General features: G+C 39.2%; 1 protein-coding gene across 2 annotated transcripts; it reads left to right on the forward strand.

The window, feature by feature from the left end:
* Window positions 1-932: 932 nt before the first annotated feature.
* LOC124263478 (histamine H4 receptor-like) lies at window positions 933-12,955 on the forward strand. Of its 2 annotated transcripts, none has more exons than XM_046698133.1 (3): window positions 933-1,047; window positions 4,516-4,555; window positions 11,475-12,955. In XM_046698133.1, the coding sequence occupies exon 3, from the start codon at window positions 11,497-11,499 to the stop codon at window positions 12,526-12,528; it is 1,032 nt and encodes a 343-aa protein (XP_046554089.1). In that variant the 5' UTR covers window positions 933-1,047; window positions 4,516-4,555; window positions 11,475-11,496; the 3' UTR covers window positions 12,529-12,955. The 2 variants fall into 2 exon arrangements, with proteins under 2 accessions (XP_046554089.1, XP_046554097.1); XM_046698141.1 differs by having other exon boundaries at window positions 933-1,042.
* Window positions 12,956-14,912: the final 1,957 nt, after the last annotated feature.

Raw genomic sequence — 14,912 nt, forward strand, 5'->3', positions numbered from 1 at the left:
ATTATATTAAACAAACCACCGTACAGAGTATACACTGAGTCTGAATTATCCCCTTTTGACGTATTTAGCGTTCATAATTTATGGCTAGGGGGTGATGATGATTTTAAGGTGGGGTCACCATTTTGTTCTTGGGAGGTAGGGGGGTCATCAATTTTGAACACATGTTTCTTGGGGGGGTCATCAATTTTGTACATAAAAATATTTTAAAATTATGCTTAAAAAATATTGGAAGGGGGAGGGGGGGTCATTGATTTTGTACATGACATGCAGGGGGGTCACTTACTTTGTACATAAATTTTAGGGGGTGCATTCACATTGTACACGCTTCTCCATAAAAATCATCATCACCCCCCCTGGCCATAAATGATGAACGGTCCCTAATTGGCGCCAGTATATTGCATAAATATCTAGACAACAGAAATATCTATACATTCATGACAGTGTATTGATATCTTTTGGTAATTTGATATTTTCCAACCAATTTCTTTTTCGTCGTACAACCGAAAATTTGTGTGCATCAATGTATTTTCGATGAAATATTTACGTATCACATATTTAAAGTTCCATCCGTCACTGGGCAAACCAAAATAATATACAGTTTAACATTTCAACAGGCACATAGTATTTGCAACAATTCCCATACCTGGCTTAGGTATGAGTATGTACGTGATTAAATAAACCAGAGTCGGTTTATCAATCAATATCATTGGACAAAACAATTGTCGAGATCGATCACAATTCGTCAGTTGACACACTAGAAGCATCAGGATCCATGTTCAGTGTTCAAGACAGGGATTAGTCGAGACAGCCACACACAGGAATGCGTGCAAACCTGTTTATCGCTCACGACACATTTCACGTTAACTCGGATATCAGCTCAACATCGGACGCGGACGTTCTGCCTGACACTTCAGCAGTTCCAACAGCCGTGACCTTTCGTAACCAGCGGAGTCGTTTTAATCTGGTAATTGGACGTAAAATTGGGACACACTGCCTAGTTTTCCGCTTTAGACGTTGTCACAGTGCTATTGTCAGGGCAGAGGTGAGGTAAGAATGTTTACCAATTCTCGTGTGGTATTTGTAAACAATGATCCTTTTCAGTGTATACTGAACCTCCAAACCTTCGGTGCTGGGTATGGTCTTGTAGCATCAGAACCGTATGGCTAGAATTCGGCCTTGGAGAGGTTATGTGTTTATTTAAGAAAAGCTGGTTCATCAATTTGACAACGATGCTAACGGGTAATAGTTGTAAATAGTGATATTTGTAAAGCACTTGTAGAGCTGGACGTACCCATTTTGAAACATAAGCATATATATGTATGCAAGGGTACCTTGTATGTCATCCTCCTTGGCATTATCGAAACCAAAAGCTGTATACTTCAACTTTGATATTCATGTACATGAAAGTGGTATTAGTAGTATATTTTCAGATCTGGAATTCTAGGCATTATCACAGAAGTATACATCGGCAATGGTAATCATGTATATGATAGTGATGTAGTATATGTTCAGTACTCTAGGCATTATCACAGAGGTATACATCGGCAATGGTAATTATGTATATGGTAGTGCTGTAGTATATGTTCAGTACTCTAGGCATTATCACAGAGGTATACATCGGCAATGGTAATCATGTATATGATAGTTCTGTAGTATATGTTCAGTTCTCTAGGCATTATCACAGAGGTATACATCGGCAATGGTAATCATGTATATGATAGTTCTGTAGTATATGTTCAGTCCAGGCATTATCACAGAGGTATACATCGGCAATGGTAATCATGTATATGATAGTTCTGTAGTACATGTTCAGTACTCCAGGCATTATCACAGAGGTTTACATCAACTACAATATAAAATGTACATGTAAAAGGAAGTGCATCTTAAATGGGTAGCTTCAATAATATAGGCGTTGTCACAGAGTGCTATATATCAACTATGATAATCATGTACATGAAAAAGATGGTATTTTCTCAGAATTCTAAGCATTATCACCGAGTGGTATACATGAACTGTGATCATTAAGTACATGCAAGTGGTCTATAGTACTATGTTCCTGATTCCAGGCATGAATAATAAATAATAACAATAATATTATATAATACAGTATTGTGTATCAAATGTGATATATACTAGACACTAGCTGTGCACACAGGAAATCAAAATGTATTTTGAAACAATATGTGCACACAAATACCAATGCAAAACACAGTTATTTGTGAATTGAACACATATGCACATGCCATGTTCCAAGATGTCAGTGCTTTTCGCAGGGCTTTGTGTTGTGCAACACGTTGTGCATGTGCATCTCGATAAACTGCTTTGAGCGCGTAAATGTCAAAACTGTGACTGGGGAAGCTTAATTGGTACGTTCAGAAACTTAACCGGATAATGAACGGCACCGAATGCCAAGACTGCATCACGTCATGGGGATATTGGGATGGTCCGTTGTCGAGTGTCTTAGGTGGTTGCGCATTTCGATGGCCACCGACGCACTATGTCAGCATTGTCGGGACATTCGAACAATACGTTGCCGAGCGTCCACGTGTAGGATGCCCGTGCGCCACAACGCCAAGACAGGACAGATGGATACGGGTGACCCATCTCCGGCACAGGTTCCAGCTCTGACCACTGCTAAGATCACTCCAGGACAGTCTAGCACAGTCAAGAACCGCGTATGTCATTACGGGATATGACCACGTCGTCCCGCCATACGACCTATCCTGACGCAACGTCATCGAGGAAACTGTCAACGGTCAACCCAGGCTGTGATGGAGGATTGTTTTATTTACAGACGGGTCCAGATTTCACACTTGATACCGTAGTGATGGACGTTAACGTGTCTTCAGGCGTCTTGGGGACAGTTGTGGTCATGCAGGGGTATCGCTTTAGGGTAGTTCCGAGATGATTTGGGGTGTGATGAGTGCACGTCAGGGAACCCCTTCAGTTGTTGTTCAAGGTAATTTGATAGGTGTGGGATAACGGAATCAGATTGTCGGACCAGTGGCAATTCCGTTCGTTCAACTCCATGGCTAGTCTGTCGTACAGACCCTGAAGCAAATATATCCAAGAAAGCCCAAGCAAGTTTAGAAAATGTGGCAAGTCTAGATTTCCTCAGCTTGAATGAAGAAGTCTCAGGGCTCCTTTTCATTATATTTTTCTTTTTTTACTATGAACATTTTTCAGTAAAATATACTCATGCCAATAATGGTTGTCACCCCCACCCAACCCCAACCCCACACCCCACCCCCTCTCCAATTAAAAAAATTGAAGGAGGTGACAACCATTATTGGCATGAGTATATGTTCATTTCAGAGACTAGTTGTTAGTCTACTCCATGGCCTAGGACTGATATTCCAACTGGATAGTGACCATCCTCACACCTCTTGGTTTGCTAAGAATTGTTCCGATTTGGCAGCAGACTTGCAGGGATATGATAAGCCATTCCACAAGCCCTTTATGGCCATTTGGTAGCCTCTTGTGTCTATGCACTACTGTTCTCGGTGCTTGAGTTCGCCATACCCGTTATTGGGTTTGTGACATTGTTGCCTGACCCTTTCCTCGGATTTGGATGTCAATGTCAATGACATGGACATAAACGTGCTGTTTTGCCGTCATTTCATGATCTCAATATCCACCTGTTAAAGTTTACATGGAAACATATCATTGTTATATTTTCAGATCTAAAAAGAATTGTTACAATGCATACCATTTACTTTTTGTGGCTAGTATATATACAGCGGTATTACTCTTACCATTTCGTAGCAACTCATATTCTGCGTAAGTTGGTTTATGTTACATATTTATACCGTTTCTTGCAGTGAGGGAAACATATAACCATGGCTGTATTCAGTAAGCATGACAGCAATGTAAACACACTTGTTTAGTTCTTCATAATATGGCATATATGACGAAGCATATCTAGATACAAATGATTATGCAAAGAACATATATAGCCCAAATCGCGTAGAAGGTGTTTACTGTTTAAATACAGAGTCTGGTCAGATGTATTGTTTTAATATTACACAGTCTAGTCAGATTCACTGTTTAATAGGATCTAGTCAGATTTATTGTTTTAAGACAGAGTCTAGTAAGATTTACTGTTTTAATACACAGTCTAGTCAGATTCACGTTTTGCTGCATCCTCCAGTCAGGCTCAGTTTTACTTCACGATTTAGCCACATCCAAATGAAATATTTTCAAATCGCAACCGTTACTATACAGATAAGGATATGCGGACTAAGTTCATTTCTTGGATTTTCAACCTATGAAAGCTATCAAGACACTCATGCTGGAAGTATGTGGCCTAATTGCTCTGTTCTGTCTCACATTGTGCTTTGGGATAAGGAAATGGTTACGGAAGCCAGAGAAAGTGTGTTTGTTTGGTAAAAACATATGTGAGGAAGTAAGCTAGGTCAGCGCTCACACTGTATATATTAGTCTCTGGTAGCATGGGAAGGGGACGAGGGTGAAATATGTGTCAGTAGATTGAATTTTGGTGTTTTTTCTCTCCAGGAAATGGACGATGTTGTGCAATTCCAGGGCGTCACATGAGGTAAGAAGAAATAGTTCATTTTGGAAAATGAAACTCTTAGGTTTGTTAGACTAGTGATTGCTTCACGCAATGAAAGCTCATTGAACCTAGGTGTTTTTAACAGGAAGCACCAGGCCTGTGAACGTGTCAAGTGTTCTCGTGACTACTTGCTGTAATGTGATTCTTATGTAAGGCCCATTGTTGACGTACGTGTATATTGAGTCGTATGGCACAATAAATTCTCATTGTGAATAATGTATTGCAACAGTGCTTTCTTCTGCGTTACAGAGTGTCCATATCTGTATGTCTGTGTAACTCTGTGTGTACGTGTGTGCTGAAACAACTAGGTTCCTTAATGTTTTGATATTACCATTTATGTTTACTTTATAAAATTCATATAGGTAAATGGAACCACTAGCCACTTATGCTTCTGGCAGAGGAGATTATTAGACGTTTACCACCTGTGCTAATTAATCACTGATACTGAACACTGGCACATATTTTAGATTCGAACTAGCCTCGGCTTCAGCTACGTGCAAAATATCAAAACGTTAGGAGTACTTTATACACTTATTACAAACAGTTTGTATACAAATGTATACATGTCACCTGCAAGACACAAACACGAGTCGCACAAAACATAAACAGGGGTGTTACATACAAAATACAGACACAGGGATGTTACATACACAATACAGACACGGGGATGTTACATACACAATACAGACACAGGGATGTTACAACGGACAGACACAGGGATGTTACAACGGACAGACACAGAACTGTTACATAGAAAATACAGACACAGGGATGTTACATAGAAAATACAGACACAGGGATGTTACATCAACATACAGACACAGGGATGTTACATACAAAATACAGACACAGGGATGTTACACACAAAATACAGACACAGGGATGTTACATCAACATACAGACACAGGGATGTTACACACAAAATACAGACATAGGGATGATACATACAAAATACAGACACAGGCATGTTACATCAACATACAGACACAGGGATGTTACATAGAAAATACAGACACAGGGATGTTACATCAACATACAGACACAGGGATGTTACATAGAAAATACAGACACAGGGATGTTACATCAACATACAGACACAGGGATACACAGACACAGGGATGTTACATAGAAAATACAGACACAGGGATGTTACATCAACATACAGACACAGGGATGTTACACACAAAATACAGACACAGGGATGTTACATACAAAATACAGACACAGGCATGTTACATCAACATACAGACACAGGGATGTTACATAGAAAATACAGACACAGGGATGTTACATAGAAAATACAGACACAGGGATGTTACATAGAAAATACAGACACAGGGATGTTACATCAACATACAGACACAGGGATGTTACATAGAACATACATGTTATACAGAAAATACAGACACAGGGATGTTACATATACAGACACAATACACACAAAATACAGACATAGGGATGACACACAAAATACAAATGTTACATATACAAAATACAATGTACAGACACAGGGATGTTACGTACAGACACAGACATGCATATAAAATGCATACAAAATTTTACATGTTTTACATGTTACATATACAAAATACAGACACAGACATGTTACATATACGAAATACATACATACGTTGCATACACTGGATGTTACATTACGAAAAAATACAGACATGTTACATACAAAATACAGACATACATTCACGGACAGAGACATGTTATATACACCCAATACAGACACATGAATATTACATACAAAAAGCAGGCATGTTGCATACAAAATACAGACACAGACATGTTACATACAAAATACAGATACAGACATGCTACATACAAAATACAGACACAGGGATGTTACATACAAAATACGGACAAATACATATTACATACACAATACAAACACAGACATACTGCATATATCATACCGACACAGACAGGTTGCATACAAAATACAAACACAGACATGTTAATCATAAAATGTTGACAAGATACAGATGGATGGAAGACAAGAACTTGGCATAATGCCAGCGTCATTGCAATGATGACATACATATTCCACCTGATGAATTGCTCAACGAAGATAGTCAAATTGGCGCTTCTTATTCGGAATCTGTTCGGTGCCACTTTCAGCTAAAGTGTCTGGTTCTTTTCAAAAAACATCCGTCTCTAGCCTTAATTTCAAGTAACATGAACCTCCAGCACACAGGAAGAGCGAGGAAGAAAAAACACCTCTGACCAGATCAGTTTGAAGTAACTGGGTTATCACATCCGTACACAGATACACTCTTCGTTTACAGGATATCTCAGGCCCCGTATATATCAAATGCTTATCAGCCAACACATGTACAAAACACATATATAAACACCGTATATGTGAAGAACGTTTGATTCTTATTGGGGTGCTCCGTAATGATCGTATACAAATAGGGGCGTTATAACCAGGGTAGACTGTGAGCAACGAAATCACTGCAGCTTGATACAAATGGTTGTTTTGGACCACAAAATACTTGTATTTTATATGAATTTCACAAAATACTTATTGATTTTCAATTGCCCCTTCACCTAAAACAGACACCATCAGCAACAACACATGACAGTTACAATCCTCTCTTACCAAGGTATACCTGTATACGTAATTCGACTTTCATGGAAATACACTCTTTGATCACAGCTTTTCCATTAAAGCTGCACCATCAAAGACCTGGTTAAGGCATTTCAGTAAGTGAGTTATTTAGTTTTACGCCGCTTTTAGCAATATTTCAGCAATATCACAGTGGGGGACACCAGAAATGGGCTGCACACATTGCCCCCAGTAATCACACATTGTGACACTTTTTTTAATTGATCGGACGGTTATTATCAGGCTTGTGTTGTGATACTGATCATTGGACTATCTTGTCCAGACTTGTTGTCGTCCCATATATGTGTCATCATGATATCTTGCGTTGTCATCCTATATAAGTGTCATCATGATGTCTGGCGTTGTCATCGTATAAAAATGTCGTCATACTGTCTGGCGTTGTCGTCCTATATAGGTGTCATCATAATGTCTGGCGTTGTCATCCTATATAAGTGTCATAATGTCTGATGTTGTCGTCCTATATATGTGTCATCATAATGTCTGGCGTTGTCATCCTATATAAGTGTCATAATGTCTGATGTTGTCGTCCTATATAAGTGTCATCATGATGTCTGGCGTTGTCGTCCGATATAAGTGTCATCATAATGTATGGCGTTGTCATCGTATGTAAGTGTCATAATGTCTGATGTTGTCGTCCTATATATGTGTCATCATAATGTCTGGCGTTGTCATCCTATATAAGTGTCATCATGATGTCTGGCGTTGTCGTCCTATATAAGTGTCATCATAATGTATGGCGTTGTCATCGTATGTAAGTGTCATAATGTCTGATGTTGTCGTCCTATATAAGTGTCATCATGATGTCTGGCGTTGTCGTCCGATATAAGTGTCATCATAATGTATGGCGTTGTCATCGTATGTAAGTGCGTCATAATGTCTGATGTTGTCATCCTATATAAGTGTCATCGATGATGTCTGGCGTTGTCATCCTATATAAGTGTCATGTAAGTGTCATGATGATGATGTGATGTTGTCATCCTATGTCATGGTCATCATGATGTCAGGCGTTGTCGTCCGATATAAGTGTCGTCCTATATAATGTCTGGCGTTGTCGTCCGATGTAAGTGTCATAATGTCTGGCGTTGTGTCATCATGATGTCTGGCGTTGTCGTCCGATATAAGTGTCATCATGATGTTTGGCGTTGTCATCGTATATAAGTGTCATAATGTCTGATGTTGTCATCCTATGTAAGTGTCATGATGATGTATGGCGTTGTCATCGTATATAAGTGTCATCATAATGTATGGCGTTGTCATCGTATATAAGTGTCATAATGTCTGGCGTTGTCGTCCTATATAAGTGTCATCATGATGTCTGACGGTGTCATGGGAAGTAACCAGCATTATCTGTATGTACGGATTCTGTACCCTGGCCATATATGAACAGTTTAAGAAGCATTGCGAGTTAATAATATCCAGCTCAAATTAACACATTTGCAGTTTTGTTCAACAGGTGTATGCTTGGTTTAAATGTATTGCAAGTGACAAAAACATGTCCACAACCAAGAGAAACCTCTGCTAAAGCGGAATAACCCATTTAATGATATCATGAACATGTGTTTATGAATCTGTCACATATGGATGATATCAGGTATTCACGAAAAGGTGAGGAGTATATGGTGCCCCGGTGGCGCCTGTTACAAACGCAAGTAAATTGTTCCCCAGGCAAATAAAAAAATAAAAAAAAGAACAGAAAAACCGGACACGCATATGTTCACTGTCATCAACGTGTACACCATACAACGTTTTGAAGGCCATGCTCAGGCCTAGAATGTTGAAAACTTGTTCAAACAACTTTTTAAATATTTAAAGAGCATGGACGAGAGTTATGAATTGTAGGCACCAAAGGCTGGAGCTGCTTTAAAAACCGTGTTATCCCTCTTGTCCTGGGAAGGTTTTTTGACACTCTGGTTGTTTTATACATAGCTCTTGATATTGAACAATTCAGGCAGTTTCATTGACTTCGTGTTACTCATGCTAACTCTTGTGTAATCATGTTAACTCGTGTTACCCATGCTAACTCTTGTGTAATCATGTTAACTCGTGTTACCCATGCTAACTCTTGTGTAATCATGTTAACTCGTGTTACCCATGCTAACTCTTGTGTAATCATGTTAACTCGTGTTACTCATGCTAACTCTTGTGTAATCATGTTAACTCGTGTTACCCATGTTACATCATGCTTAGTCATGCTTTCTCGTTAACTCAAGTTAACTCACGTTGATCATACTAACAAATGTTACTCATGCCCACTCGTTTTAACTCATTCAGATCAACAGTTTTCGTTAACTAATTGACAACTGTAGTTAAGGTATGTTCTGCTTAGTAAACACACACATGGCTCCCTCATGTGCAGTGTTTAGTAAGGACATACACAGTTTTAGTTAACACGTGCACATATTTAGTTAAGATAATGTCAACTACATATAGGATTTCCATCTAACATATATAAATCTTCCATTAACACCTTATCAAAGAGTGCCTTTCACTACAGGCTCCATTAATCATATCGTAATCTGCAGCTAATTTTGATTTTGCTGGCGTAAGGCGAAGAATCCCCACTTCACTCCAACAGCGAAGAAAGCCCCATGAACGGCTGATATCAGCTGAATGTTTCATGCAACCCCAAACCACATTTGTAGATTTTACGAGCTGCTCGAACACTTACTGAGCTTCTTCAATTGTTGCGAGCATCATCTCCTTGTGTACACATCCACCTGTCCATATACTCACTGAACATGCTAGCTACCTACATCTATCTTGATATTTACTTCCCCATATACACACCTATCTTGATATTTACTTCTCCATATACACACATATCTTGATATTTACTTCTCCACATACACATCTATCTTGATGTTTACTTCTCCATATACACATCTATCTTGATATTTACTTCTCCATATACACACCTATCTTGATATTTACTTCTCCATATACACACCTATCTTGATATTTACTTCTCCATATACACACCTATCTTGATATTTACTTCTCCATATACACACCTATCTTGATATTGACTTCTCCATATACACACCGATCTTGATATTTACTTCTCCATATACACACCTATCTTGATATTTACTTCTCCATACACACACCTATCTTGATATTTACTTCTCCATATACACACCCATCTTGATATTTACTTCTCCATATATACATCTATCTTGATATTTACTTCTCTATATACACACCTATATTGATATTTACTTCTCCATATATACATCTATCTTTATATTTACTTCTCCATATACACATCAATCTTCATATTTACTTCTCCATATAAACACCAATCTTGATATTTACTTCTCCATATACACACCTATCTTGATATTTACTTCTCCATATTTACATCTATCTTGATATTTACTCTCCATATATACATCTATCTTTATATTTACTTCTCCATGTACACGTCAATCTTTATATTTACTTCTCCATATACACACCAATCTTGATATTTACTTCTCCATATACACACCTATCTTGATATTTACTTCTCCATATATACATCTATCTTTATATTTACTTCTCCATATATACATCAATCTTCATATTTATCCATACACTTACCAATCTTGATATTTACTTCTCCTCCTATCTTCATATTTACTTCTCCATATACACACTTATCTTGATATTTAATTCTCCATATATACATCTATCTTTATATTTACTTCTCCATATACACATCAATCTTCATAGTTACGTCTCCATATACACACCAATCTTGATATTTACTTCTCCATACACACACCTATCTTGATATTTACTTCTCCATATACATATCTCCCCAGATATCTGCCTCTTTATATCAACGCCTCGCTTCACTGTATTCACGTCGAAATTGCTAAACTCTCGTTGAACCGATATACACGCACACCAAGAAATCCACCTCTCCTATACATACCTTCATATCTGTTCTTATACGTGTCTATCTACATGTACCTATTTGATATCCACTGAGCATCCAGGTAGGCAGTACTGATATTTATAAACTGTGTGTGTGCGTGTGTGTGTGTGTGTGTGTGTGCGTGCGTGCGTACGTGCGTGCTTGCGTGCGTATGTGTACAATTTATAACCAAGAACCCCATACTTGTCCTAAGAAGCGACTTACGGGATTGCAATTGCAAGGACCGAAAGCTCATCATGTCAATCACTGGATTGTCTGGTCTAGGTTCGAGTATTTACAGCTGCAAAATTGCTGAGTGCAAACAAACAAACATATATAAACAAGTTTATGCTTTGTTACAGAGTTGCTGTGTGATGCCGTAAGATGAACACCAGCAACATCAGCAAGATCGCGTTCCACCGAGAACAATGGGAGAGTCGACAACGGCTACAAACCCGTATCTTCAGGGCAACTGTAGCTGTAGGTGTCCTGGACGCCGTGTGGGTCGTGTTCGTCAACCTCCTCCTGATAGGCGTCATCCTCACATCCAGGAGGCTCCGGGGTGTGTTCAGAAACCAACTCATCGTCAACATAGCTGTGTCAGACCTGATGATCGGAGTCATATGCATACCTCTCAAGGTGGACTTTGCCTTAAACCGCAGATGGAACTATGGCTGCACCATGCATGTGGCTTATCAAATCATTGAGAATTATCTACAGATTTTTGTAGCGAGCTGGTGCGTTGTCATGGTCAACTTCGACTTCATATTAGAGAGGCTTCAAATAGCCCGTCCCCGGTTGTCCCGGAGCTGCAGGACTCTGTTGTCGGTGCAACTCTTAGCGTTACCATGGGCTATTGCATGCATTGTTATCATGCCAATAATATTTGCAAGCCTACATCCTTTATGGTCCGTCAGCTCATGGAGTGAGCGATACTGTCCAATACTTCTGGTCAGATGGGCGACTGTGACATTATCTGTGTTGTGCTTCTTCCTGCCTGGCATCATCATCCTGTTCCAGGTGGGGACGATCTTAGCTGTCTTTTACAAGAAGAGACCAGCAGGGGTGGCAAGTCTTGGTCTGCTGACGTATTCCGACTCTGCCAGGGACACTGCCGTCATTACCAGTGCCAGCTTGGTGACAGTCTTCATGTTATGTGGTGAGGAGATATGGTTCGTCATGGCCGACTACATGGGATCGTCATGGACGTACCACACCATGATTATATCCGGCTTTATCTTTGGCGTATGCGCAGACATAAAATCTGCAGTGCTTCCAATTGTATGGATGGCTCTTCCGGAAATATGGGAAAATATCAAGTCTAACCTCAGATGGAGGCCATGGCGGCAGTACGTGCAGCATCATGACGTCGAGGTGACGTATTACAGAAACTATGGAGACGATCTGAGCCCATGACGCGAGCGTCATGTCTTTGTAGTGACGTAGTAATAAACCTATGTAGGCGAGCAGAGCCTGTGACTTGTCCAGCACGACGTCATGTTGACGTGCTAGTTTATGTGACGACAACCAGGACCTGACCGTGCATCGTACGTCAGATGACGTAGTTCAGAGACTGTGGAAGCCCATAGTGATGCATGACAGAACCTTGGGTAACGATCGTAGTAAATGATTCGGGTCCCTAATCAATATGTTATATATCTTTATTTGTAATCCTGCAGCTAGGAATATCTGCAATGGGTATCCCCATGGCTAATACTTTGTATGAGTATATCTGAGAGGGACAACTGCTAGTGAGCATATCGATGTAAAGAGAGGCACATGCCCTTCAATATTTGCATATTACATCTATATTGTAACAAACAATAAACCTATTTTCACTCGAGTTGTCGCTTTGATGTATATTACCAGAAGTGTTCTAGGTGCAAAATCTGCAGTGGGTACCCAAGATTGTTCTAAGACAAAATACTTACAGTAGCTTGATCTGTATCTCTTTGTCCTTCAAAGAAAGAGTCCTTTATGGCACGATCTGTATGTCCTCGACTAACGCTGTATGTTAGACTAACGCTTAGTCTCTGAATATATACAATTTTGATAGTAACACATAAACCATTAATTGAAAAGGAGCCCCAGTGAGTTGGGAGCCTGGGAAATCTAACTTGCTTCATTTAGGGCTTTAGCATTGCATTGAGGGCTAGGCGGTAGGGAACGTAATGTGGTTCAGGGACTGTAAGACAGACTGGCTTGATGTTTGTCTCTCTGATTGTTCGAATATTTTTTCACCAAGATATACATTCGTAGTGTATTTTTAGGACATTGCACTGACCCAAATGTTATTGGAGAAGGGGTATTTATTGAATACCTGATACTGACCATGCCTTCAAAGTAGGTTAGGAAATAGTCGTTCTATGGGTTTTTAACTGAGGATAATTCATATACCGTAACACTAAGCCCGCGTGTATTGGATACCGGTCTGTTTTAAGGAGAATTCTTGTAGGTGCACTCTAACGCTTCATGAAGTTGGGCATCAACTGAAAATATCTGTTTCAAATTTTCTGGTTTCGGAGTATATGTGCCACGTCGTGCTTGTGTTACAAGTACATACATGAGATTTTGGTCACGCGTGATAATGAGTCTTCATCGGCCACATTTCAGTAATATAACGTTAGGGGACACTGGTGAATATTACACTACTCTAAGTAATATTCCGTGCAGAAATATCAAGGGAAATTAGCATTAGCATCATCGATCGTACAGTGTGGAGAATCCAACAATTTACTTCGACAAGACGCGCCAATTCTTTTAACAAACATACTACACGAACACCAAATACCATTCTGAAAGCATGGATTTTTAGTTAAAAATGCTATACTCATCTCAGAATTCAAATCCCTGAAATGTACGAAATTTAGGGGATAACGTTATACTGACTGACTGAGTTTGGTTTTACGCCGCTTTTAGCAATATTCAAGCAATATCACGGCGGGGGACACCAGAAATGGGCTTCACACATTGTACCCATGTGGGGATTCGAACCCGGGTCTTCGGCGTGACAAGCCAACGCTTTAACCACTAGGCTACCCCACCGCCCCGATAACGTTATAAATGATAGCTATTTGATGACATGTAGACAATATCTTTCAGGCCTGGTTATCAGAAAGTATTTTCTCAACAACAGTTGTAAAGAACCAATCGACGGAGCCTGAGACAGTTATGTGTCATCGTGACTGATGCTGGAACATACAGATCAAATGTCAAAACATACCAGACCCTTATAGCGCCAGATTGGTACCTAAAATATTTGTCATTTACTTGCTTACTCTATCGTTACTCAAATTGTATTTTGGAAACTTTGAATAGTGCTTCGTTATTTCAATCGAAATCCAAAAAATCGAAATATCGTTGCATCTGCTTCTCTGCTGTACTCTGGATGGATTACCTGAAAATGTCAAAAATAGGAAAATATCAACAGTTTCCGATCTTGTCTCAAAACCATCCTCTTCAAACGAGCCTTCGACAAAGCGCACATGAGCAGGACTCTGGATATGTAGCGCTATACAAATGTTTAATTTGATTTGATTTGATATGATCTTCTCGTATCAAACCGTTAGCTTTTTCTCTCGATATTTCAATTATTTTCTCGTTATTGCAATTGTTTTCTTATTATTTCAAGTTTTTTGGTTATTTTTGTTGTTACAAAATAAATGAAATTACGAAACAATAATCGTCGTAACGTGAAAAAACTTGAAAATTCGTAAAACATAAGCAAGTATTTGAATAATGAGATTTGATGATATGTAAAGAAGATTGCCTGCTACCAAACTGGCACCTTTTGGCCTTCT

This window comes from Haliotis rubra, unplaced genomic scaffold (genome assembly GCF_003918875.1).
Source record: "Haliotis rubra isolate DU_JTF1 unplaced genomic scaffold, ASM391887v1 Scf120, whole genome shotgun sequence".
In the NCBI taxonomy this organism is placed as follows: Eukaryota; Metazoa; Mollusca; class Gastropoda; order Lepetellida; family Haliotidae; genus Haliotis; species Haliotis rubra.

What these genes read in the sequence shown, in the direction of transcription:
- LOC124263478 (XM_046698133.1), top strand. Translation starts at nt 11,497, where the DNA reads ATGAACACCAGCAACATCAGCAAGATCGCGTTCCACCGAGAACAATGG.